Below are 27,174 nucleotides of genomic sequence, written 5' to 3'. Positions count from 1 at the left end.
TTTACAGTTAAACACTCAATAGCCACCCATTTATTTTTTATAGATATGAAATATTTCTATTTCAACTTGTAAGAATGAAAAATTGTGTTATATTTTTTCTTACCATAACTGCAAATTTTTAGGAATTAAACAATTCTAGATTTCTAATTTCTTCAGAATCTCATCTTGATCTCTGTTCTACAACCACTGTCCTATTGTCATTACGAGATGAGCCCACCTCACCAGATGGGTGAAGTGTGCTCCCATCCCATCAGATGGGAGCAGAGTGGTGGAAAATGTCTTTAGAATTGCTATGGATATCAGATATCTGGACCTGCAACTTTCACTGGGGAATAAGGAAGGAATTATCAGAATGGGGAGGAGAAGATAACGTAGCGTTTAAAACACACATTTAATGTCACAATTTTATATTTCTGAGGGGAAAAGCCCTAGAGCTTTCAGAAGAGAAAGCAAAGCTCACCATCATTTTCTTGGTGGATGGGGATGCACTAAAGAAACTGTGATTCAACCAAAGGATTATATCATTGGACTGTTGTCACATTTTTGTGTTGATCAAAAGGAGTTAAAAGTTTTTTAAAAAGTCTAAGAAACCTTTATCTAGACCAACCCACTAGAAATGTTTACAGGTTAAAAAGCAAACAAGTCAGAACCACAGAGTCCCAAGAAAGTTAATACAATGTCCAACTCAGAGAGCTGGGAAGTGACTCAAAGTCAAATTAGATCTTTCTAACCTCTAATTCAGTACTCAATACATCATACACTGGCCATGGTTAAGCAAGAATTAACTGCATACCAATTGACAAAATGTTGCCCCCGTTCAATAAAAACCACTCAAGTACACTGAAACAAAGGTTACATTTTAACACTCAAGTTCTTTACTGACAAGTATCTGCCCTTGCCTCCCCATCCCCGCATCTTAGAAAGAAGGCCTATCTCTTTAGCATTTAATAAGTGCTTCTTTTGCATACCATTATATCACTTAAAATTTATAACAGTCTCGTCAGCTCAATAGTATTGTACCCACTTTGCAGACAAAAAATCGAGATTAAGAGAAGTCAGGTGAGCTGTTCACGATCATAAAATGAGCGGAAGTGGAATTCAACTCAGTCTAACTCCAAACCTCCTCCAACTCACTAAGCGGCGCCCCCAGCACCACCCCTCCCCGCCCCCGTGAGGAAACAAAACTCGTGGAATTTGGCTGCAGAGAAGCAGCAGGGGCTATGCTTTTCCGATGGTCTTGGCCGTACATAATCTGCCTAATAACCTGCAGGTAACAGAGTTACAAAATCAAATGAATCGCTACACCAGTGCAAGATTATTATTTAGCACTCTTGGCGAAGAGTTGGTCTCAACTGAACGTACTGAAAAATAATTTCACAATTTCAATGGAGCATTTTTAGAAACTGCTTGGAAAACCGGGAGACTGTGCCCTCAAGCGGTCAAAACCGGACCACGAATGGAGCTCGCTGCTTGTTCAACTGGTGCAAGGCCAATCCAACGACGCTGCAACTCTCCTGCAATTTCCCCAAGCTGCAAAAGCTCTGGACCCACCAAGAACGCAGGCACCCGGCCCCGCCCAGGGAAGCTACCCGCATGCGCCTTCCCGGACTCTCCAGAGGCTACCACCGCCTGGTGGCGCCACTTCCCCCCACGCCCGTTTCACCGGCTCAGCCCGCTCTTTCGAATACCTTTGTCTAATTCCATAAGGGCAGAGTTAGCATCCAGCTCCTGTTCGCCATAGCCGGCATCTGCCAAGAAAGACTTAGTTGAGTTTGACGCCATGACCCGAATAGTTACTCGACTAGCCTATTCAGAAAGATTGCAAACTCTGCCCCAGCACCGCCATCTTCTTCCACCACCTTCTCGCGGATTTTTCCTCCGCGCTCTGTCAAGTCGTGGTACGCATGCGCCCTGGTCACCCCGCCGTTCGCCAGCGCCTCGGCGGCCCCCCGCGCAGGCGCTCAGGGAGCTCGTGAACTCCAGGTTCCCGCGGCTGGGAGAAAAGGAGGCGGGGATTCGAGGGGGGAAGTGACTTGGAGGCGCCCGGACGCCACGGCGGGAGCCAATCAGAGGGCGTGACGTCAGTTTGGCGGGGAGTTTGGTGGCCGGGGCTTACAGTGGCGGGAGTTGGAGGCAATAACGAATCGTGTTCTGAAGAGCGCAAGCTACGCTTTCTGCCGAACCTGGGGGCATTTCCACGGCTCTTCCCTCAGTTGAGTCTTCTCTTCCGGCCCAGATGCTCTTCAATTCGGTGCTCCGCCAGCCCCAGTTTGGCGTCCCGAAAAATGGTGAGTAACGGCCATAACTGCTGCTTGTTGCTGGCGGGATTCACCTCCCCCGAACAACACCTCGGACCAAGGCCGACTCCGCTTCAGTTTCCCAGCCCCCGGGGCCCTTCTCCCACGGCCAGAATGAGTTCGCGTTCGCAAGAACTACTCAAGAAAGCTGCATTTTCGTGCCCTTGGGACACTTTTAATCGTAATCGGGAGTTTTTAAATCGGAATGTAGGCTGACGGAGGGAGGGACGTTGAACTGACTGGCCTCCTTTACGGCTGATGTCCGCGTTGCACATTAACTGGAAAACGCGTGCGTTTTTGTGTGGATGTGGTTCTCTCGACAGTCTGGTGAGATCGTCAAGACTCGTATTCCTCGATTAATTCATTCATTTGTTGCAGAATCTTAGTGAGCCCTACTATTTGCTGTAAACACCCGTGAATAGGACCCGCTCGCTGTTAAGGAACTCAGTCAAGCAGAGAACACGAGCTTCTAGCGTGGTCAACATTTTTTTTTCCCCTTGATTACTCCATGGGCATAAAAATTCGAAATTAATAGCGTGAAAAATACCCATAACCACATCCCCCAGAGATGACCCCTGTTAACGGATTGAAGTATATTGTTCCAAATGTTTTTGAATGCCAGAGGTAATCTGTATTGTTCTTTACAGAAATGGGATCAAAATGTTTTGTTTGTCACTTTAACGGGATAACTTGGACCTATTTCCGTGTTCGGATGTGGAAATCCGACTTATTCGCTACAGTTCTTGGGGTTCCTAAGGTTAAAACATTCGCAGTAGGAGTTTTAAACTTAGGTTTGGGTGTCATCAACCTGAAACTTTTTAAGTTTCTGATAAGGGGGTTACTACCCAGATTAAGCTTGGTTAGAAATGAAATCTCATGCATTTAAAGATGTCCTAGGTCTTCTCTCCCTTTGAAACCACGTGGAAAACAAAAAGAAAAGAATCTGAGAAGGGAACTTTTTATATTTAATCCATGAGTCTAGGAAAAGGATATTGAGAAGGAGGTTGAAGAGTAGCCCCTCAACTTCCTGCCCCCAGTCTAAAATGTTATACCATCTTTACCTACTTCTCTCTTAGATAATCTTTCAAATTATATTCTAAATGCCCCTCTTTCTGTCTCTCCTGGGACCCCTTGCTTGAGTAACTTCTCTATCCTCTGTGTCATGAGTGGCAGTACTGCTCAGTGGTTAAGAGCTCTGTCTTTGGAGTTAAACTGCCTGAGTTTTAATTCCAGCTCCACTCCTTGCTATCTGTGTGACGTGGGGCAAACTGTTTAGCCTCTGTTTTGTGACAGATTTTCTCCTAATTCTCCAATCTGTCCGTCTGCTTCTTCCCTCTCTGCTCGTTCGTTGTTAAGCGTTAGACACTGAAATTCTTTCATTCTTATGTATTGTGCACTGAACTTTATAGGACCTTCTTCTCCTTGCCCCTTCCATGTTGGTGTTCCATCCTAGGTCCTTTTCTCTTCCTACTCCCATGGATCATCATAGCCGGAACCAGGGCTTCTTCCACTCCTACCTGTAACCTTGCATTCCGTGTACTTTATATCCATTCCTATAAAAGTTTTATGAGTGTCTTTACCCAGATGTTCAGTTCCACAAGCATCTCAAACTTACGTACCCCAAAGCAAACTCACTTTTCCCCCGTACCTGCTATATTACTTACTTTAGGGAGTGGTCCTATTCTTGTAAACTAGTTTTCCCAGCCAGAAATCTGAGAGTCAATCAAAATTCCTTCATTCTCCTCAAGATACACATTTAGAAATTTCCATTAAAATCTCTTGAATCCATCCTCCTGTATTCCCACTGATGTTGCCTCTTCATCATATCTTGGATCTGTTCTATGCTTACCATTCCATTTCTCTGAGTTGGGCCCTAATACCTTCTTGTCTGGATTATGTCTCCCAATTGGCCTATTAGTTTCCCTCTCTCCAGTTTGTTCTCCATATTCCTGCCAATGATCTTTCTAAAATGGAAATCTGATTACTCTTCTGTGTGTTTTTAAATTGGCTTTTAAAAGTTTTTATCGTAAGTTTAAACAGATGCAAAGGATCTAATTTCTGGCCATCATGTGGATATTGGCATTTTAAAATAAAAATGCTATGTCCCTCTTTAAAATGTGTCTAATAGAAATACTTTAGTGAGTTGATACTCACATGAATCCTTTTTTTAAAATATGAGCAAACTCTTTAACTGCTAGATAGTCTATGTAGTTGCTTTTTCCCCCTGATTGTATTACCACTTTATTTCTCCCACAGAATTTTTCCAAAGGTAATTTGATTATAGATTACCTTCAAAAATTATTTTATTTATCACTGTATCATTCTCCTCTGTGTAAACAAATACATTTAAGTTGAAATTTTCTGTGATCTTAAGGCTCCAAGTGTTAAAAGTTTCTTCTGGATTGAAATATCACAATTATTAGTAGTATGCAATTGATAAAAACAAGGTAGGTTAATAATTTTGATAATTATTAAGCAAAAAGTAAAATTTTAAGTATGTATTCATTTCTTTTAAGGAGATGAAATTGGGTGTTTATAATGCCTTTATTAAAGCAATTATCCAATTGTCTCTTAGTTGGGATCCCGGAAGTTTTTATATCTTCAGTGAAAGCAAAGTGCAAGATTGGGATATATCTTTTGAAAAATAGGAGAAAGGCACTGATGAAGGGAGACGGGGAAAAAGAGAGCTACAGCCTTCTCAGAAAGATCAATTTTAGAAATGCATATATATGGAAGTTGAGTATCTGTAAATTGGTTCTTTGAAAACTCTCATGTCCTCAGCTACCCCTTGAAAAATCTGCGTGTAACCCGAGGGGCTTAAGTTGTATAATGAGGAAAGAATAGGCTTTTCCAAATGAGTGTCGTTGCGGGCAGCATTACAAGTTCTTGTTGGGAAAAGCATAGCACCATAAGGATCCAAAAGTAGTTTAAGGAGCTGGTCCGTGAAGCGTGTGTTGTGGGGACCGCAGAAATGGAGGGGTAGATAGGGACTCATGACTAAGCCACCTTAGGCCATGTGTTGGTGTGGGATATTAGTCTGTAGGCAACGAGTCCGAGTTGAGGGAGTCACTGTTTACTTATAAAGAGTTAGGTCTCCAGAGCATATGATCTTCAGTTCCACCTAAATTGTTCAAGATTCAGTCCCTTTGAATTCCTGTGTTGCAGTCATTAAATTTTTTTAAAATCCCAAACTACAAGTGTATATTTACATAACTTTAGAGCAGAGGCTTTGTTTTTTAAATCATTCTGTAGATGGATGTTTGTGAACTCTACAACATAACTAATTGTATTCTTTTAATGGTCTTTAATGGCTTGTTTACAGTGATATCTGACCTAGAGGTAATACCGCCCAGGAATAATTACTAAATCTGAATTAAATTTCTTTGCCTCCTTTGTACTGATTCCTTCGAGTTATCTCTATGAACATCCAAAACTAGATTTGTCTGAGGTTCTGTCAGACTAAGGTATTTCTCCAAATAGTATTTTTAATGAAAAGTGAGAATTAAAAGTACCCCAAAGTGTGAGTTTGTTAATTATTTAGACAGCTCTCAATAAATTGTAGCTTCATTGTTTCCTCCAATGCTTAATAAACATTTGGTTCTCAGTAACTATTTATTGAATGAATGTTGCTCATACATTTTTAAAATATGGTGACCCACATATCAAAATGATAAAACAAATCTTTGAAGATGGTTTACTATTTAGGACCATAGTACACCTTAGGTCTCTGACCCAAGCAGAATAAACTTTCCCTCCACCCTGAATTTCTTCCTCTCTCTTGTATATTTATTGAAAACTTACTAGTCTTTCAAGACTTAGTTTGATTTCACCTCCTCTAGAGACTTCCCTGAGCCTACTACTACTACTAGCCAGGGCTAACTAATTGTACTGTTGCAGTATGTACATAAAGCTTTACTTTAAAATTGCTCTAATATACTTTAAGATACTATGACTTGTTGCTATTAACATTTTAGAATCCTAGAATTTTGGCACTGGAAAGGAAAGAGGAAGTGAAATTAGTATATTGTGAGTATGTTAGTGGCTACAGTAGGCACATTGATGTACAGTATTTCCTTTGACTCTTTGCCCATTGGATTATGTCTGATGTTGCTAGTAACTTAAGAGTTTGCAGTCATGTTGAATTAGAAACTCTAAAAACATAAAATTTTAATTGAAGAGAATGGCAGTTTTAATGGTTATGGTAGTCTTTGTGGTTGTCACCAAAGTGTGGGAGAAGGGGTAGAATTTTTTTAATGTGCCAAGTCCACTTGTTTCTTGCAGTCTCAAGTACACTAGTAAGAGTCTTCATGTAAGATGGTAGGCCCAAACCTATACCTCACCAGAAGTTGGGAGTGCTCTTTCATTTCTTCCTTAGGAAAATACCAGAAACTGTATTCCAGAGGACCATGAATAGTGAATGGATTTCTATTAAGTATATAAAGCTTTTTAAAACAAATGTTTACCTCCATTTGTGAAAAGTACTGAAATATGGTGATACTGGAATTCTATAAGGAATTGTGTCTTATTTTAGGATGGTCTTCACAATACCCTCTACAATCCCTTCTAACTGGTTATCAGTGCAACAATAATGATGAGCACACTTCTTATGGAGAAACGGGGGTCCCAGTTCCTCCTTTTGGATGCACCTTCTCTTCTGGTAAGAGAATTACTATCTAAGCTAGGCTTGGTCAGAAATGAGCTATTTCACAATTATGGGAAAAATATACTGAGGTGTCTCCCTTTCAAGAAAATGTAAGTTAGATAGATGGTAGAGTTTTTCTAATTGTTCTCTCCAGATTTATGAAGTAGACTTTTCTTAATCTCTGCACAATTATGTATTTATAAAGCATAGGACTATTATAGCATCATTTTTTTTTCAACTGATAGAGGGAACGTGTTGCAAAGGTTTAGGCATCATGTAAACTGTTTTGTCCAGTAGATATCCCTTTAATCTGATTGAATCTCTCTCTATCTGTAATGTATTGGGGAATATATGAACAGAAATAGAAGTACTTGTCCCCGCTGTTAATAGTTTAAAAGAGGAAAAGTAAAAGGTTGTGAAAAGGGAATTTAAAACTAATAGACTCAGCCTGCTGGTCTATCAGATACCTTTTTTTTGCCATTGGCCACTACAAATCTTCTTTTGTTTAAGTACCACCCTTGATTCAGCCCTTCTCTAAGTAAGAGATTATCTGAAGATAATTTTGGTGGTTTTGTGTCATTTACTGAATTAGATATTATGGCAAATTTTAAGCAATCTTTAATTCAGATTACCTCTGTACCATACCAGGTGCTGTTTGGGTAGAATCATCTTCCCCTTTTTCAAACAGATTCTTTTGTGTTTACCTTGTAGCTTTCAATTAATCTATAATAAATTGTTTATAGAGCTTTAAAATTTTTGTGTTACTCTCTATATATTTTGTTCTTTATTTCTTATTTAGCTCCCAATATGGAGCATATACTAGCAGTTGCCAATGAAGAAGGCTTCGTTAGATTATATAACACAGAATCACAAACCAGTAGAAAGAAGTGTATCAAAGGTAAGTCTAGGTCAAAAATTTTTAACATTATTTTTAATTCATAAAGCCTCAAATAAATTATTTGAATACATTCCACCCTTCTGATTAAATCTTTTTAAGGACTAGCCTGAAAATATATGGTGGGCTATCTTTATGTCAATAATGGTTAACCATGGCGAAGCAATGTAATGTAAGAAAAATACATTTTAGGATTAAAAATAGTTCTTTTAAAAAGTTAAATCTTTTACACTTAATGTGGTTGGGGGAAACATTGCTTTAAAATATTTATATTGATCAAGCATCTTCCATTCATTGAGTAAAGTTCTGCTGACCTTAAGCAGCTGATAATTTGGAACTAGAAGGTCAAGTGTTGAAATAACTAAAATAAAATAAAGACTAAATGATGTAGAAAAAGTACAAAGAAAGCACCACAAGTGTCAAAGAGAAAGCTCTCATGTAGTAATGAAGGAGAGGAAAATTTTTCATGAAGGATAGGACATCTGAGTTGGACTGTGGTATTTAGACCAATGGAGATAGAATAGGACACTCCAGGCAGAGGGGAAAGCATTAACAAAGGCCTAGAGATAGGATATAATAAGGAAATAGAGAACGATCCAGTTTGGTTGGAATACGATATGTGGAAAACACTGAGATAAGCTTTGCAACAGAGATTAAGGCCAAAGTGTGCAGAACCTTGAATGTCAAACTAAAGTACTTTAGACCCTATTCAGAGATGGAGATTTTTGAACTGGAGAATGTTTCAGAAAGATTCCATTTTAGAGGATATATTAGTCATCTCATGGAAAAGAATTTGATATCAAATGGTAGTCCTATGTGGTAATGAAGAGAATGTGTAATGTCTGTGAGTCCATAAATTCTCTTTGGCCCATGGACCATAGGATACTGACCACCGATCTTTTCACTACCACTTTTAAGGCATTTAAACTGCTATTGATATCACTACCATAGAATATTTTAGACTGGAATATAAACAGTCCAGACATTTTACATTCACCATTTTCTTTGTTTAGAATGGATGGCTCACTGGAATGCTGTCTTTGACCTGGCCTGGGTCCCTGGTGAACTTAAACTTGTAAGTGACTTTCATTTTATTAGGATCTGGGTAAATACTGGTAAAGGGTTGCTTTATTAAACTGTGATACTTTCTTTGAAAGGTTACTGCAGCAGGTGATCAGTCAGCCAAATTTTGGGATGTAAAAGCTGGCGAGCTCATTGGAACGTGCAAAGGTCATCAGTGCAGCCTCAAGTCAGTTGCTTTTTCTAAGTTTGAGAAAGGTAGGTTTGTGCCTATCCTTTCATCTCCTCTTTCATATCCTCCTTTATGGTGAGGTAATAAGAAGCCGCAATTGCTTCCACCCTTTCCACTGTAAAAGTTGCTGCTATACCTACATAGAGGATTGAGATTCTAATATGACTGAAAACTTCAATGAAATAAAGTTGGGTTTAGTCCCATTCTTATGGACATTATCTCTAGCTTTTCCCTGAAAGTCAAGCATCTTCAGGTAGTTTTTGGTCTAATCTTGCAGATAAGGTAAAAATTTTAAGCAGCCACAATACCTCTGTTCAACTTTGAGTGTCCTTTGAAGTCAAAACCCTGTTCTGGACACTGATTAACTCTATTTGTAAAATGGTTACTTTAACTCTACTTATAAAATTTAAATGAGATGTAAAGCTGTGGTGGGAAACCTAATAAACTGGACATGATTCTCTACCTAAAATTTACCATGTAATTACTTTAAATGGCTGAATTTCTTACTATGTTTCCAACTATTACTTACTCGCAATTGATCTTTCTATATTTATTTTACCGTTATAATGGAGAAGGAAGATTTAAAGAGTCATATAATACAGAACAGTACTATAGCAGCTAGGGAAAAACTTAGCAGGGGTGTCTGAATGAGCTCTTCATTTCAAGTTTTGTTTTCTTCTTTCTCCATTTGTTCCTCACTAAATATTTTTCTTACAAATAGACCAACATTCATCTCAAAGAAGTGGCTGAATTAATCTAATTTTAATCTCAGAATAATAGAGACAAACATTACAGTCTCCTCTGTCATTAAAAAATAAGCTATTTTTAAAAGAAATATTTTCATTTATTCATCTGAGCATTTAGGAATATTAAACTGAGTTGTTGAGTTGGTTTGGACTCAGGAAAAGGTCCATTTTTTGTTGAGAGGATTGGTGAGGAAGATTGGCCCTGAGCCAACATCTGTTGCCAATCTTCCTCTACTTTGTGTTTGGGATGCCACCATAGCATGGCCTGACGAGCAGTGTGTGGGTCCGTGCCTGGGGTCTGAACCCACAAACCCCGGGCTGCTGAAGTGGAGCGCACAAAATTAGCCAGTATGCCACCGGGCTGGCCCCTCAATATTTTTTTATTGACACACACTATCCTCTTAATTTCAGGTGTACATCATATTGATTAAATATTTATATACATTATGAAATGATTACCATGATAAGTCTAGTTACCATCTGTCACCATACAAAGTTATTACAACATTACTGACTGTATTCCCTATGCTGTACATTATATCCTTAAGACTTATTAATTTTATAGCTGAAAGTTTGTACCTCTTAATCACCTTCACCTGTTTCACTTGCCCCCCCAACCCCTCCCTGCTCTGGTAACCACCAGTTTGTTTCCTGTATCTATGAGTGTATTTCTGTTTTGTTTGTTCACTTGTATTATTTTTTAGATTTTACATATAAGTAAAATCATATGGTATTTGTCTTTCTCTGTCTGACTTATTTTGCTTTCACTTAGCATAATACCCTCTAGGTCCATCCATGTTGTTGCAAATGACAAGATTTCATTCTTTTTTATGGCTGAGTAATACTCCATTGTATATATACCACATCTTCTTTATCCATTCATCTGTCGATGGACACTTAGTTTGCTTCCATATCTTGGCTTTTGTAAAGAATGCTGAGCATAGTATTATTAATGAAGGTATTAGTTAACATGGGTGTGCCTATATCTCTTTGAATTAGTGTTTTTGTTTTTTGCAGATAAATACCCAGTAGTGGAATTGCTGGATCACATGGTAGTTCTGTTAATTTTTTGAGGAACCTCCATACTGTTTTCCATAGTGACTGCATCAATTTATATTCCCACCAACAGTGTATGAGGGTTCCGTTTTCTCCACATGCTCACCAATACTTGTTATTTCTTGTCTTTTGATAATAGCCATTCTGACAGGTGTGAGGTGGTATTTCATTGTGGTTTTGATGTGCATTTCCATGATGATTAGTGATGTTAAGCATCTTTTCATGTGTCTGTTGGCCATCTGTATGTCTTTGGAAAATTGTTCAAGTCCTTTGCCCACTTTATATTCAGGGTTTTTTTTTTATATTAAGTTGTGTAAGTACTTTATATTTGGGATATTAACCATTATTGGATGTGATTTGCAAATAATTTCTCCCATTCAGTAGGTGGCCTTTTTGTTTTCTTGATGGTTTCCTTTGCTGTTTAAAAGCTTTTTAGGGGCCAGCTCCGTGGCCGAGTGGTTAAGTTCGCACGCTCTGCTGCATGGCCCAGGGTTTCTCTGGTTTGGATCCTGGGCACAGACATGGCACCACTCATCAGGCCAGGTTGAGGCAGCGTCCTATGTACTACAACTAGAAGGATCCACAACTAAAATATACAACTGTATACTGGGGGGATTTGGGGAGAAAAAAGCAGAAAGAAAAAAAGAAGATTGGCAACAGTTGTTAGCTCAGGTGCCGATCTTTTTTTTTTTTATTTTTTTGTCTTTTTTTTTATTGAGTTATTGATAGGTTACAATCTTGTGAAATTTCAGTTGTACATTAATGTTTGTCAGTCATGTTGTAGGTGCACCACTTCACCCTTTGTGCCCATCCCCCACCCCACCTTTCCCCTGGTATCCACTAAACTGTTCTTGGTCCATAGTTTTAAATTCCTCATATGAGTGGAGTCATACACAGATTATCTTTCTCTCGCTGGCTTATTTCACTTAACATAATTCTCTCAAGGTCCATCCATGTTATTGCAAATGGAATGATTTTGTTCTGTTTTGCAGCTGAGTAGTATTCCATTGTATATATGTACCACATCTTCTTTATCCATTCATCTGTTGATGGGCACTTAGGTTGCTTCCACATCTTGGCTATTGTAAACAGTGCTGCAATAAACATTGGGGTGCACAGGACTTTTGAGATTGCTGACTTCAGGCTCTTTGGATAAATACCCAGTAGTGGGATGGCTGGATCGTATGGTAGTTCTATTTTTAGTTTTTTGAGGAATCTCCATACTGTTTTCCATAGTGGCTGCACCAGTTTGCATTCCCACCAGCAGTGTATGAGGGTTCCTTTTTCTCCACAACCTCTCCAACATTTGTTGCTATTAGTTTTAGATATTTTTGTCATTCTAACGGGTGTAAGGTGATATCTTAGTGTAGTTTTGATTTGCATTTCCCTGATGATCAGCGATGATGAGCATCTTTTCATGTGCCTATTGGCCATCCGTATATCTTCTTTGGAGAAATGTCTGTTCATGCCTCCAGCCCATTTTTTGATTGGGTTGTTTGATGTTTTGTGGTTGAGTTGCGAGAGTTCTTTATATATTAAGGATATTAAGCCTTTGTCAGATATATGACTTGCAAATATTTTTTCCCAGTTAGTGGGTTGTTTTTTTGTTTCAATCCTGTTTTCATTTGCCTTGAAGAAGCTCTTTAATCTGATGAAGTCCCATTTGTTTATTCTTTCTATTGTTTCCCTTCTCTGAGAAGGCATGGTGTCCGAAAAGATCCTTTTAATACTGATGTCAAAGAGTGTACTGCCTACGTTTTCTTCCAGAAGCCTTATGGTTTCAGGTCTCAACTTTAGGTCTTTAATCCATTTTGAGTTTATTTTGGTGACTGGTGAAAAAGAATGGTCAATTTTCATTCTTTTACATGTGGCTTTCCAGTTTTCCCAGCACCATTTGTTGAAAAGACTTTCTTTTCTCCATTGTATGCCCTCAGCTCCTTTGTCAAAGATAAGCTGTCCATAGATGTGTGGTTTTATTTCTGGGCTTTCGATTCTGTTCCGTTGATCTGTGCACCTGTTTGTGTACCAGTACCATGCTGTTTTGATTACTGTAGTATGTTTTGAAGTCAGGGATTGTGATGCCTCCTGTTTTGTTCTTTTTTCTCAGGCTTGCTTTAGCAATTCGGGGTCTTTTGTTGCCCCATATGAATTTTAGGATTCTTTGTTCTAATTCTGTAAAGAATGTTATTGGGATTCTGATTGGGATGGCGTTGAATCTGTAGATTGCTTTAGGTAGAATGGACATTTTAACTATGTTTATTCTTCCAATCCATGTACATGGAATGTCTTTCCATCTCCTTATGTCATCATCCAATTCTCTCAGAAAGGCCTTGTAATTTTCATTATATAGGTCCTTCGCTTCCTTAGTTAAATTTACCCCAAGGTATTTTATTCCTTTTGTTGCAATTGTGAATGGTATTGTATTCTTGAGTTCTTTTTCTGTAGGTTCATTACTGGAGTATAGAAATGCTACTGATTTATGTAAATTGATTTTATACCCTGCAACTTTGCTGCAGTTGTTGATTACTTCTAACAGTTTTCCAATGGATTCTTTGGGGTTTTCTATATATAAGATCATGTCGTCTGCAAACAGCAAGAGTTTCACTTCTTCCCTCCCTATTTGGATTCCTTTTATTCCTTTTTCTTGCCTGATTGCTCTGGCCAGGACCTCCAGTACTATGTTAAATAAGAGTGGTGATAGAGGGCATCCTTGTCTCGTTCCTGTTTTCAGGGGGATGGCGCTCAGCTTTTGCCCATTGAGTATGATGTTGGCTATGGGTTTGTCCTATATGGCCTTTATTATGTTGAGGTAGTTTCCTTCTATTCCCATTTTGTTCAGAATTTTTATCATAAATGACTGTTGGATCTTGTCACATGCCTTCTCTGCATCTATTGAGATGATCATGTGGTTTTTATTCCTCAGTTTGTTGATGTGGTGTATCACGTTGATTGATTTGCGGATGTTGAACCATCCCTGTCTCCCTGGTATGAATCCCACCTGATCCTAATGTATGATTCTTTTGATGAATTGCTGAATTCTGGTTGCCAAAATTTTGTTGAGAATTTTTGCATCTATGTTCATCAGTGATATTGGCCTGTAGTTCTCCTTTTTCGTGGTGTCCTTGTCAGGTTTTGGTATCAGCGTGATGTTGGCCTCATAGAATGTGTTAGGAAGTGTTCCATCTTCCCTAATTTTTTGGAATAGCTTGAAAAGGATAGGTATTAAATCCTCTCTGAAAGTTTGGTAGAATTCCCCAGGAAAGCCATCTGGTCCTGGGGTTTTATTCTTTGGGATGTTTTTGATTGCTGTTTCAATCTCTTTCCTTGTGATTGGTCTGTTCAAATTGTCTGCCTCTTCTTGAGTGAGCTTTGGGAGACTGTAGGAGTCCAAGAATTTATCCATTTCCTCTAGGTTATCCATTCTGTTGGCATATAGTTTTTTGTAGTATTCTCTTATAATCTGTTGTATTTCTGCAGAGTCTGTTGTTATTTCTCCTCGCTCATTTCTGATTTTGTTTATTTGAGCTTTCCCCTTTTTCCTTTGTAAGTCTGGCTAGGGGTTTGTCAATTTTATTTATCTTCTCAAAAAACCAGCTGTCTCATTGATCCTTTCTACTGCCTTTTTCATTTCAATAGTATTTATTTGTGCTCTGATTTTTTATTATTTCTCTTCTTCTGCTGACTTTGGGCTTCATTTGTTCTTTTTTCTCTAGTTCAGTTAGGTGTGCTTTAAGGTTGCTTATTTGGGATTTTTCTTGTTTGTTAAGATGTGCCTGTATTGCAATGAATATTCCTCTTAATACAGCTTTTGCTGTATCCCATATGAGTTGGTATGGCATGCTATCATTTTCATTTGTTTCCAGGTATTGTTTTATTTCTTCTTTAATTTCTTCAATGATCCATTGCTTGTTCAGTACTGTGTTGTTTAGTCTCCACATCTTTGTGCCTTTCTCAGCTTTTTTCTTGTAATTAATTTCTAGCCTTATAGCACTATGATCTGAGAAGATGCTTGTTATTATTTCAATTTTTTTAAATTTGTAGAGGCTTGCCTTGTTTCCCAACATATGGTCTATCCTAGAGAATGTTCCATGTGCACTTGAGAAGAATGTGTATTCAGCTCCTTCAGGGTGGAGTGATCTATATATGTCTATTAAGTCCAATTGTTTTAGTTTTTCATTCAGCTCCACTATTTCCTTGTTGATTTTCTGTCTGGATGATCTGTCCATTGATGTGAGTGGGGTGTTGAGGTCCCCTACTATTATTGTGTTGTTTTTAACATCTTCCTTTACGTCTGTTAATAGTTGCTTTATGAATCTTGGTGCTCCTGTGTTGGGTGAATAGATATTTATAAGCGTTATTTCTTCTTGATGAAGTGTCCCTTTGATCATTATATATTGTCCCTCTGTGTCTCTCTTTACCTGTCTTATTTTGAAATCCACTTGGTCTGATATGAGAATTGCAACACCTGCCTTTTTTTCCTTGCTATTTGCTTGAAGTATTGTCCTCCACCCCTTCACCCTGAGTCTGCGTTTGTCCTTGCGGCTGAGGTGTGTTTCCTGGAGGCAACAAATTGTTGGATCTTTTTCTTTAATCCATTTTGCCACTCTGTCTTTTTATTGGAGAGTTCAATCCGTTCACATTGAGAGTGATTATTGATGCATGTGGACTTAATGCTGTCAATCTGTTGCTCATTATCTTGTTTTCCTGTGTTTCTTTTCCTGTGTGCTTTAGACTACCCATTTAATACTGCAATTTCTTATGCTGGGTTTCTTAGATTTTTCCTTATCTATGATTTGTGACTCTGTTCTGTACTTTATTTTAGTGTCTACCTTGAAGTTTGTATTTAGAATCTCATGTATAATATAGTCTATTCTCTGGTGGTCTCTTACTTACTCGACCAATACTGATTTAGTCCCTTTGCTCTTCCCCTCCTAAATAATTATTTTCATTTTTTATTCCAACTCATCTTATTAATTTGTAGTTAGAGTGCTAAGATCGTCCTTGTTTTGGTAGTTTCCTTATTTTTACCCTAATGCTATAGTTGAATATTTGCTATCCTGTTCTGGTTCTATCCATCGGTCTCCCTAGTCTGTGGATTGTGTCCCCTTTCTCCCTTTTTTCTTTTTTCAAATATGAGAGCCTTCTTGAGGATTTCTTGTAATGGAGGCCTTTTAGTTACAAATTCCCTTAACTTTTGTTTGTCTGGAAAAGATTTAATTTCTCCCTCATATCTGAAGGAAATTCTTGCTGGATAGAGTATTCTTGGCTGAAGGTTTTTATCCTTTAAAGCTTTGAATATATCACTCCATTCTCTCCTAGCTTGTAGGGTTTCTGTAGAGAAATCCACTGACAGTCTGATAGGGGCTCCTTTATAGGTTATTCTCTTTTTTTTTCTTACTTCCCTGAGTATTCTTTCCTTATCATTCCTATTTGCCAACTTGACTATTATGTGCCTTGCGGTGGGTCTTTTTACATTGACAAATCTAGGAGATCTAAAACCCTCCTCTACACACATTTCTCCGTTGATCCCTAGATTTGGGAAGTTCTCTTCAATAATTTCGTTAAGCACACTTTCTGCTCCATTTTCCTTTTCCATATTCTCAGGAATTCCTATGGTCCTTATGTTCTTACTCCTCATTGAATCCATTATCTCTCGGAGATTTTCCTCATTTTTTTTAATTCTTAGTTCTCTTTCTTCCTCTGTCTGGCGCCATTCGGCCTGTCTGTCCTCGATTATGCTGATTTGCTCCTCTATGTGGTCTACATGGGCATTCAGGGAATCCGTATTCTGTTTTATCTGGTCCATTCTGTTTTTCATCTCAAGTAATTCTGTTTGATTCTTCTTTATGATTTCAATCTCTTTTGTGAAGTAACTCCAGAACTCGGCTTGTTTCTCTATCTTTCTCTCTACCTCATTGAGTTTTTGGATTATAGCTGCTCTGAATTCATTATCACTTAGTTTACCTAATTCCAAGTCCTCAGGACTTAATTCTGTGTTTTTATTGTTTTCCTTCTGGTCTGGGGCTTTTATAAATTGCTGGATGGTAGAGGAGCGGTTTTTTCTCATGGTGGTAGAATTCAGTTGCAGTTACAGCCTGTCGCCACTAGATGGGGGTCGAGAGCGGCGTGTTAGCTCTCCGCCTTGGGGCAAGATGGCTGCGCCCACTGGCTTTGCTGTGGGGGAGGGGCTGTTACTCACACGTGCCGGTCTGGGTTCAGATCAGTTCTGTTCTCTGGTCTCCCAAGGCCCTTGATTTATAGGGTTCCCGCCGACGGAAGCTTTCCCCCCGTCAGCGGGTCTCCACTGAATCAGTGGCAGGAGTCCTGGATGATCCCCCGGTCGCGCGCCGCAGCAATCGCAGACTCTAGGGGAGGGAGCGATGTTCTCTCCTACCGTTCCAGCGCCTCTGAAGGTGTAAAGCTAGGTTTATGATCTCCGCCTTCTTGGTATTGTAGGTCTCTAACGAGCTGGCATTATGTTTATTCTCTGAAATTCAGTTCTTCCAATCTTTTGTTGTGTTTTGGAGGGGAGAGAATCCCGGGTCAGCTCACCCCGCCATTTTGCCTCAGGCGCCGATCTTTAAGGAAAAAAAAAAGCTTTTTAGTTTGATGTAATCCCATTTGTTTATTTTTGCTTTTGCTGCCCTTGCCTGAGGACACTGGTCCAAAAAAATATTGCTAAGACCAATGTCAAAAAGCTGGCTGTCTGATTTCTTTCAGGTCTTACATTCAAGTCTTTTATCTGTTTTGAGTTTATTTTTGTATATGGTGTAAGATAGTGGTCCAGTTTCATTCTTTGGCATATAACTGTCCAGTTTCCCCAGCACCATTTCTGGAAGACTGTCTTTTCCACACTGTATATTCTTTCTTCCTTTGTCATAGATTTAATTGACTGTATATGCATGGGTTTATTTCTGTGCTCTTTGTTCTATCCCATTGCTCTTTGTGTGTGTTTTCGAGCTAGTACCATGCCATTTTGATTACTATAGCTTTGTTAATATAGTTTCAAATCACAGAGCACAATACCTCTAGCTTAATTCTTCTTTCTCAAGATTGCTTTGGCTATTCAGAGTCTTTTGTGGTTCCCTACAAATTAGAGGATTTTTTGTTCTAGTTCTATGAAAAATGCCATTGGTATTTTGATGGGAATGGCCTTGAATCTGTAGATTGCTTTGGGTACTGTGGACATTTTTACAATATTAATTCTTCCAATCCATGAGGACAGGATATCTTTCATTTGTTTGTGTCTTCTTTAATTTCTTTTACCAATGTCTTATAGTTTTGAGAGTATGGATCTGTCTCTTCCTTGATTAAATTTATGCCTAGGTATTTTATTCTTTTTGAGCTGTCTTTCTTGTAACTCATTGAGTTTCTTTCTGATAGCTATTTTGAGTCAGTTAGATTGTAGTCTTCTGTGACTTTGGGTTTGGTTTCTGGAGAGTTGTCGTTTTCCTTCTGTTCTGCCATGTTAAGTGTAGTTCTTCATGGTGTTGATTAGTTGGTCCTCTGCTAGTGCAGAGGTAGTAATCACTTTTTCTTATTTGGATACGGCTTTGATCACTTTGGTCCTGGTCACCTGGGTCTAGTGTTCCTCCACTGGCTCTCTTCAGGCTTGGAAGCTGCTGCCCCATGTACCACCTGTGCTGCTGTTCCCAGGTTGTCTTGGGGTGCTTATTGCACTACTTGCTACCCGGGGTGCTGTGTTCATGAGTGTCACTTGCTGGTGGGAGACTGGGGACCCAGAGACTTGTATACAGCCCCCGCTGCTGAGTCACCAATTCTCCTGTGGTTCCTGTCCCTTCTGATTGTAGATTCCATGTGCCACCATAGGGGAGGAGGGCAGGGCCTATTTTTTCTGTTCCTGCCGCCTCAGCTTTTAGCTGTGCACAGCTCTCTGTTGTTGGTGCCAGCCAGGCCTGTCTGATCAGGGCCACCATAGCACAGTGGACACTTCCTTGGGCCAGGCTATCTTCCCTCCACAAGCCCAAGTGTTGTGCGCAGTCCAGGCTGCCTCCACCACCAGTCACTGTCTGCTGGCCGCTGTGTTATGATCCGCAACCTGGATTGCTGCCACTTGGGATGGGGAAGGGGCTGCTCCCCTGGTTCCACTGCTTCCCTGGGGTCTAGTCCACCTACCTTCAGATGCGTAGCTGCATGGATCTCTCAGGCATCCTGTTGTGCTGTATAGGGAATCCTCTGTTGGTTAATGGATGTCCATTTAGTTCTAACTTACAGGGGAGAGACAAAGGGAACAACTCACTCCACCATGATCCCAATGACACCTTCTGTATTTTATTCTTTTTTTCTTTCTTTCTTTTTTTTTTTTTTTGAGGAAGATTAGCACTGAGCTAACATTTGCTGCCAATCTTCTGCTTTTTTGCTGAGCAAGACTGGCCCTGAGCTAACATCGTTGCCCATCTTCCTCTACTTTATATGTGGGATGCCTGCCACAGCATGACTTGACAAGTGGTGCATAGATCTGCCCCCAGGATCTAAACTGGTGAACCTTGGGCCACTGAAGCAGAACTTGTGAACTTAACTTCTGTGCCACTGGGTCAGCCCCCCAGTATTTTTTTCTTTTTGATGCACTTGTAAATGAGATTGTTTTCTTAACTTCTCTTTGTGATAGCTCATTACTAGTGTATAGAAACACAGCTGATTTCTGTATGTAAGTTTTGTACCCTGCAACTTTGCTGAATTTGTTTATTCTAATAGATTTTTGGTGGAGTCTTTAGGGTCTTCTATATCTGTTATCGTGTCATCTGCAAATAGTGACAGTTTTAAATTTGTTTCCAATTTGGATGCCTTTTATTTCTTTTTCTTGCCTAATTGCTATGGCTAGGACTTCCAATACTATGTTGAATGAAAGTGGCAAGAGTGGGCATCCTGTCTTGTTCCTGATTTAGAGGAAAAGCTTTCAGCTTTTCACCACTGAGTGTGATGTTAGCCATGGTTTTGTCGTACATGACCTTTATTATGTTGAGCTATGTTCCTTATATACCTACTTTGCTGAGAGTTTTTATCATAAATGGATGTTAAATTTTGTCAAAAGATGTTTCTGCATCTATTAAGATGATCATATGATTTTTATCCTTCGTCTTGTTGATGTGGTGTATCATATTGATTAATTTGTAAATGTTGAAACATTCTTGCATCCCTGGAATAAGTCTCAGCTGATTATGGTGTAAGATCCTCTTAATATTCTGTTGAATTCAGTTTGCTAGTATATTGTTGAGGGTTTTTGCATCTATGTTCATCAGGGATATTGACCTGTAGTTTTCTTTTTTTTATGGTGTCTTCGTTTGATTTTGGTATCAGGGTACTGCTGGCCTCCTAAAATGAGTTTCGAAGCATTCCTTCCTCTTGAAATTTTGGGAATAAATTGAGAAGGATAGGTATTAACTCTTCTTTAAATGTATGCTAGAATTCACCCGTGAAGCCCTCTGGTGCTGGACTTTTGTTTTTTGGAACTTTTTAAATTACTGATTCAATTTCATTACTTGTAATTGGTCTCTTGAGATTTTCTGTTTGTTCATGGTTCCGTCTTGGCAGGTTATGTGTTTCTAGGAATTTATCCATTTCTTCCAGGTTTTCCAGTTTGTTGGTGTACAATTGTTCAGAGTAGTCTCATAATCCTTTGTGTTTCTTCATACCAGTTGTAACTTCTGTCCTTTCATTTCTGATTTTACTTATTTGGGCCCTCTTTAGTCTGGCTAAAGGTTTATTGGTTTTGTTTATCTTTTCACAGAACCAGCTTTTAGTTTCATAGATTTTTTTCCTGTTATTTTTTTAGTCTCTATTTCATTTGCTTCTGCTCTGATTTATTGTTTCTTTCCTTCTACTAACTTTTGGCTATTCTTATTTTGCTAGTTCCTTTAGATGTAAAGTTGTATTGTTTGAAATTGATTTCCATACCATTTGGTTGGAAAAGATGCTTGATATGATTTGAGTGTTAAATTTATTGAGACTTGCTTTGTGGCCTAATGTGAGATCTACCTTGGGAAATGTTCCATGTGCACTTGAAAAGAACATGTATTCTGCAGTTTAGGGATGGAATGTTCTGTGTGTATCTATTAAGTCCTTCTTGTCTAATGTGTTGTTTAGGCCCAATGTTTCCTCGTTGATTTTCTGTCTGGATGAACTATGCACTGATGTGAATGGTGTATTAAAGTCCCCTACTATTATTATATTACTGTCAGTTTCTCCCTTCATGTTTGTTAATATTTGCTTTAGATATTTAGGTGCTCCTGTGTTGGGTGCATAAATATTTACAAATGTTGTATAGTCATGCACTGCATAACGGCGTTTCAGTCAACAGTGGATTGCCTATTTGACAGTGATCCCATAAGATTAGTACCACATAGCCTAGGTGTGTAGTAGACTACCATCTGGGTTTGTGTAAGTACTGTGGGGAAGGAAGAAATTTTCCTCTGTCCTTCTGTGTTCTTGCGGCTGGTCTAAGAATTAAATTGACATGAGACAGATTAACAGGAGAAAAACAAACAAAAGTTTAATAATGTGTATACATGGGAAAAAAAACCCAGGAAGATCGAGTAACTCAGCAAAATGGCTGAGCCCTCAGCTTAAATACTTTCCTCAGCTAAAGACAAAAGATGTTGGGTGTGGGGAGAGTCAGGGACTTCAAAGGGAAGGAAGGCAATTCACAGGTAGAGGAAAAGAAGCAAATATTTGGAAAACAAGTGTTTGGCCACACAGACGCAGAAGAATAGAGGGGAGCCAAACAAGGGGGAGGTTACAAAAACTTTGAGTCTTTCGTTTCTTAAAAATAATCAGCCTAAAATAATCCTCATGTTAAAGAGATATATTTTGGGGTGGCAAATTTTGTTCCCCTTCAGTACATTCTGTAATGTTCGCACAATGACTCAATTGCCTAACAATGCATTTCTCAGACTATCGCTGTTGTTAAGCATGGCATGCCTATCCTCTTTTTGGATTAACTCCTTTATCATCATGTAATGTCCTTGTTTGTCTTTTGTTATAGTCTTTGTTTTAAAGTCTATTTTTTATGATATGATTATCACTACCTCAGCTTTCTTTTTGTTTCCATTTGCATGGAATATTTTTTTCCATTCCTTTACTTTCAGTCTCTGTGTCTCTTTACATATGAGGTGACTCTCTTGTAGGCAGCATATACATGGTTCTTGTTTTTTTATCCATTTAGCTTCCCTTTGTCTTTTGATTGGAGCGTTTAGTTCGTTTACTTTTGAAGTAATTATTGATAGGTATATACTTATTGCCATTTTGTTGGTTGTTTTCTGGTTGTTTTTATGGTTTTCTGTTCCTTTCTTCTTCTCTTGGTCTCTTCACTTGTGGTTTGGTGGTTTTCTTTAGTGTTACACTTGGGTTCCTTTCTCTGTGTTTTTTGTGATTCTAGTGTAGGTTTTTGGTTTGTGGTTACCATAAGGTTCATATATAATGACCCATATGTAAAATAGCCTGTTTTAAGCTGATGGTCAATTAAGTTTGTACACATTCTAAAGGCACTACATTTTTCCTCCCCCCACCATGTTTTATGTCTTTGATGTCATATTTTACATCTTTTTATTTTATGTATCTCTTAACTACTTGTTTTGGTTGTAGTTGACTTTACTAACTTTTGTCTTTTAAACTTCATACTAGCTTTTTAAGTGGCTGACCCATTGCCTTTACTAAATATCTGCCTTTACCACTAAGATTTTTTCTTTCGTGTTTTCTTATTTCTAGTTTTGTGTTTCCTACTTAAAGAAGACACTTTAACATTTCCCCTTTTTTTTTTTTTTTTTGGTAAGGAAGATTGACCCTGAGCTAACATCTGTTGCCAATCTTCCTCTTTCTGCTTGAGAAGGATTGTTGCTGAGCTAACGTCTGTGCCAGTCTTCCTCTATTTTTTTATGTGGCATGCCTCCATAGCATGGCTTGATGAGCAGTGTGTGGGTCTGCACCTGGGATCTGAACCTGCAAACCCTGCGCCGCCAAAGCGGAGCATGCAAACTTAATCACTGCTCCACCAGGCCAGCCCCTCACATTTCTTATAAGGCCAGTTTAGTGATGATTAACTTCTTTTGTTTTTGCTTGTCTAGGAAACCTTTTATGTCTCCTCAATTCTGAATGATAACTTTGCCAGGTAGGGTATTCTTGGTTGCTAGGTTTTTTTCCTTTCAGCCCTTTAAATATATCATGCCCTGCCTTCTGACCTACAGTTTCTGCTGAAAAATCAGCTAATAGTACTATGGGGGTTCCTTTGTACATGACTTGTTTTTCTCTTGCTGCCTTTAAGATTCTCTCTTTATCTTTAACTTTTGCCAGTTTCATTAGATGTGTTGGTGTGGGTCTCTCTTGGTTCTTGTTTGAGATTCTCTTTTCTTCCTGGACTTGAAAGTCTGTTTCCTTCCCCAGGTTAGGCAAGTTTTCAGCCGTTATTTCCTCAAGCAAGTATTCTGCCCCTTTCTCTCTTCTCCTTCTGGGACCCCTGTAAGGTGAATGTTAGTACACTTGATGTTGTCCCAGAAGTCCCTTAAACTATCCTCATTTTTTAAAATTCTTTTTGCTTTTCTGATTGGGTGATTTCCACTATTTTATCTCCCAAATTGCTGATTCATTCTTCTGTATCATCTAATCTGCTGTTGGTTCCCTCTTGTGTATTTTTCATTTCAGTTACTGTATTCTTCAGCTTTGATTGATTCTTTCTGATATTTTTTAACTCTTTGTTGAAGGTCTTGCTGTGTTTCTCCATTCTTCTCCCAAGTTTGGTGAGCATCTTTTTTTTTTTTTTTCACCCAATACATAGAAGCTTTATTGTCTAAAGAAGGAAAAAGTTTTTTAAAAAATAGGTTATTGTGGTTATACCTGGTGAGTACATATTGGCAGAGTATTTTTTTTTTTTATTAATGTTATGATAGATTACAACCTTGTGAGATTTCAGTTGTACATTTTTGTTAGTCATGTTGTGGGTACACCACTTCCCCCTTTGTGCCCTCCCCCCAACCCCCCTTTTCCCTGGTAACCACTGATCAGATCTCCTTATCAATATACTAACTTCCACCTATGAGTGGAGTCATATAGAGTTCGTCTTTCTCTGACTGGCTTATTTCGCTTAACATAATACCCTCGAGGTCCATCCACGTTGTTGTGAATGGGCCAATTTTGTCTTTTTTTATGGCTGAGTAGTATTCCATTGTGTATATATACCACATCTTCTTTATCCAATCATCAGTTTCTGGGCATGTAGGTTGGTTCCACGTCGTGGCTATTGTAAATAATGCTGCGATGAACATAGGGGTGCAATGGACTCTTGAGATTTCTGATTTCAGGTTCTTAGGATAGATACCCAGTAATGGGATGGCTGGGTCATAGGGTATTTCTATTTTTAACTTTTTGAGAAATCTCCATACTGTTTTCCATAGTGGCTGTACCAGTTTGCATTCCCACCAACAGTGTATGAGGGTTCCTTTTTCTCCACAACCTCTCCAACATTTGTCGCTCTTGGTTTTGGATGTTTTTGCCAATCTCACGGGTGTAAGGTGATATCTTAGTGTAGTTTTGATTTGCATTTCCCTGATGATTAGCGATGATGAACATCTTTTCATGTGTCTATTGGCCATATTCATATCTTGAGAAATGTCTGTTCATGTCCTCTGCCCGTTTTTTGATCGGGTTGTTTGTTTTTTTGTTGTTAAGCAGTGTGAGTTCTTTGTATATTATGGAGATTAACCCTTTGTCGGATAACAGTGAGCATCTTTTTAACTATTACTTTGAACTCTTTATCAGGTAAATTACTTATCTCCTTTTCATTAGGGTTTTTTAGGGGAGGTTTGTTCTTTTGTTTGGAACGTATTCCTTGTCTCTTCATTTTGTTGGACTTTTTGTGTTTGTTTCTATGAATTAGGCAAAGCAGCTACCTCTCCTAGTCTTGAAGGAGTGGCCTTGTGTAGGAGCATCCCCTGTGTAGACTGTGTGTGCCAGCCAGCTTTGGCAGGCCAGTTGTAGCTGGAATGCTTGTGGGTTAGGGGAGTCCCAGGGTATACTGTGTGCAAGCTGCCTTGGCAAAACTGGAGCTGGAGCAGGCACAGGCCAGGCTGCCCCAGGGTGCCCGTGCTAGGGCTGCCTTGGCAGGATGGCTGGAGCTGGTGCAGACACAGGCCAGGGGCTCTCAGGGTACAATAATACCAGGGCTGCCTGGACAGCTGGCGCAGGTGTGAGCCGGGGGATTCCCAGGGTGCCCTGTGTTCAGGTTGCCCTGGCAGGATGGCTGGAGCAGGCATGGGTCGGAGGGGTCCCAGGGCACACTGTGCCAGGGCCATCTTGCGGGGATGGTGGGAGCTGGTGTGGGTCAGGGACCCAGGGCACACTGGGGCAGCATTAGCAGGCCAGCTAGATTGTCTAGACCATTCTTCTGCCTGTGCTATCATGATGAAAGAGGAACACAAAAAATGGGAAAAAATGTCACTTGCCAGCACCTACGACCCCAGAGAGAGTTCCAGCAATTTCTTACCTATTTGACAGATTTCGTAAAAGGATTTCCTTCCCATAGAGTCTAGGTGCCCTTTAAACTACTGTTTTTTTTTCGCTGTGCCCCAGGGCAGGCACCTCAATGATAACCTGCAGGTTGTCTGTTGGGAGTGGGGTTCCCATGGATACGTATCTCCATCTCTCCTACCCCTCTCTGTGTGGTGCCTCTATTGCTTGTTGTGCAGAAGCTATTCAATCTGCCCTCAGTTCTTCAGAAAGAATTGCTCTTGTATTTAGGTGTAAATTCAATGTGTCTGTGGGAGAGGTGAATTCAGGGTTTTCCTATACCACCATCTGGGACCTAAAATCAAAAAGGTCAATTTTAATCTACTGTGGGTGCTGTTGAGACTGGAACCTTGAAGAGGAAATATATGGCATAGTTTCTTATCTCTGTAACTTTTCATTAACACATCTATTGTATAAAGTTAGATATGCTTGTTTAGTTCACTACACTCCTGAGTCAGAGTTCACTCTGAGTTTATAAAAATAATTTAAGATTGTGAAAATTTATATTACTAAAGGTAATTTATTTAAAGGGTAATAGAAAAGGAAAACACCGTATCTTTGACCCCTTTGCTTAATTTTTAAAACTGTATATTGAAGCTATGTGGTCTAGTAGAAAAAGCACTGAATTAGAAATAGGGGTAGGTAGCTTTTGTCATGACTCCCAGTAGTCCACAGGTGCCCTAGTGTGAAGTAGTCTGGTTGGACACTGCTCCTAAGGCCACATAGTTAGGCTGGTAAAACATATTAGATTTTAGCCCCTACTTCCTCAGCCAAATGCCCTAGTGTGAGGCACACTTTTACAACCGTACATAGAAGCCCTGTGTTTTATTCTCGTTTCTGCCTCTGAGTTCTTGAGCAAAGTCATTTATATCTCCCTGGACCTTCATTTCTTAATTTAATGAGATTAATACCTATTCTATTTAACTCACAAAAATATTATAAGCATAAAAATGAAGTAAGATGTGAATGTATTAAAAAAAAACACCCTGAGGACTATATAAGTGCTTAGTGGTTTTTTTGATAGGTAGCATGGTAGGAAAGATCATTGATCCAGTTCTTTCAGCCCCACATGGGCAGGATACCAATAATCCTAATAGGACATAGTCATACTAGTAGAATTTGCCTTCCCTAAATATGGACCATCTGAAAACAAGGGAAATTGACTCACAGATTTGTGTTTCGTGTGGAAAAAGGAGTGGTAGAAGTTCTGGTGGATAATTAAAAATGATTGTAAGTAAATTTCCATTTCTCCTTCTACAAACTTACCTTTAGATTTGCACCTTCTCTCTCATTGTTTATTCTCCAGTTCAAGGTCAATCCTTCCTTCCTTAGACCACTGGTTCTCAACCCTAACTACGTGTTAGTTGCCTGGGAATGTTTTTTAAGAATACCAATTAAATGTGCATCTCTGGGAGGTGGGCCAGGCATCTATTTTTTTTAAGTTCCTCAAGGGATTCCAATGTGCAGCTGAGGTTGAGAAACATCTTCATCCTCCCCAGGACGATACACCATCACTTAGTCCCCACAGCTCCTATATCTTCAAGCTTTCTCCCTCTATTGGCGCTTTCTCCATAGGAAAGCCTCAAGCATGTCTGTGGCCTGTCCCAAAAAACATCTTAACCTTGTGTTCTCCTTTAGCTATCTTGTTTTCTCTCTCCTCTAAGATTCTTGAAGATAATCGAAAGCTGGCTAAATTTCCTCATTTCAACTTGGTTCAATCTGTTTTCCACTCCTAGCTCTCTTCCTGAAATCAGCCTTTCTTTTACTTGTGT

The 27,174-nt window shown here is 39.2% G+C and overlaps 2 protein-coding genes across 2 annotated transcripts in view; one reads left to right on the top strand and one right to left on the bottom strand.

The window, feature by feature from the left end:
- INTS7 (integrator complex subunit 7) overlaps window positions 1-1,872 on the bottom strand; it is a 91,577-nt gene extending 89,705 nt beyond the window's left edge. Inside the window, exon 1 of the mRNA XM_046683180.1 lies at window positions 1,689-1,872. Coding sequence (XP_046539136.1) covers window positions 1,689-1,782 — 94 coding nt within the window. The 5' untranslated portion in view covers window positions 1,783-1,872. The remainder of the gene's footprint in view (window positions 1-1,688) is intronic.
- A 240-nt stretch (window positions 1,873-2,112) lies between these two features.
- DTL (denticleless E3 ubiquitin protein ligase homolog) overlaps window positions 2,113-27,174 on the top strand; it is a 59,768-nt gene continuing 34,706 nt past the window's right edge. Inside the window, exons 1-5 of the mRNA XM_046682616.1 lie at window positions 2,113-2,288; window positions 6,829-6,954; window positions 7,739-7,837; window positions 8,848-8,909; window positions 8,992-9,112. Of these exons, the coding sequence (XP_046538572.1) occupies window positions 2,237-2,288; window positions 6,829-6,954; window positions 7,739-7,837; window positions 8,848-8,909; window positions 8,992-9,112 (460 nt within the window). The 5' untranslated portion in view covers window positions 2,113-2,236. The remainder of the gene's footprint in view (window positions 2,289-6,828; window positions 6,955-7,738; window positions 7,838-8,847; window positions 8,910-8,991; window positions 9,113-27,174) is intronic.

This window comes from Equus quagga, chromosome 13 (assembly GCF_021613505.1).
Source record: "Equus quagga isolate Etosha38 chromosome 13, UCLA_HA_Equagga_1.0, whole genome shotgun sequence".
Classification (NCBI taxonomy): Eukaryota; Metazoa; Chordata; class Mammalia; order Perissodactyla; family Equidae; genus Equus; species Equus quagga.
The sequence above is the reverse complement of the archived record's forward strand: the minus strand, read 5'-3'. Positions and strand labels throughout refer to the sequence as shown.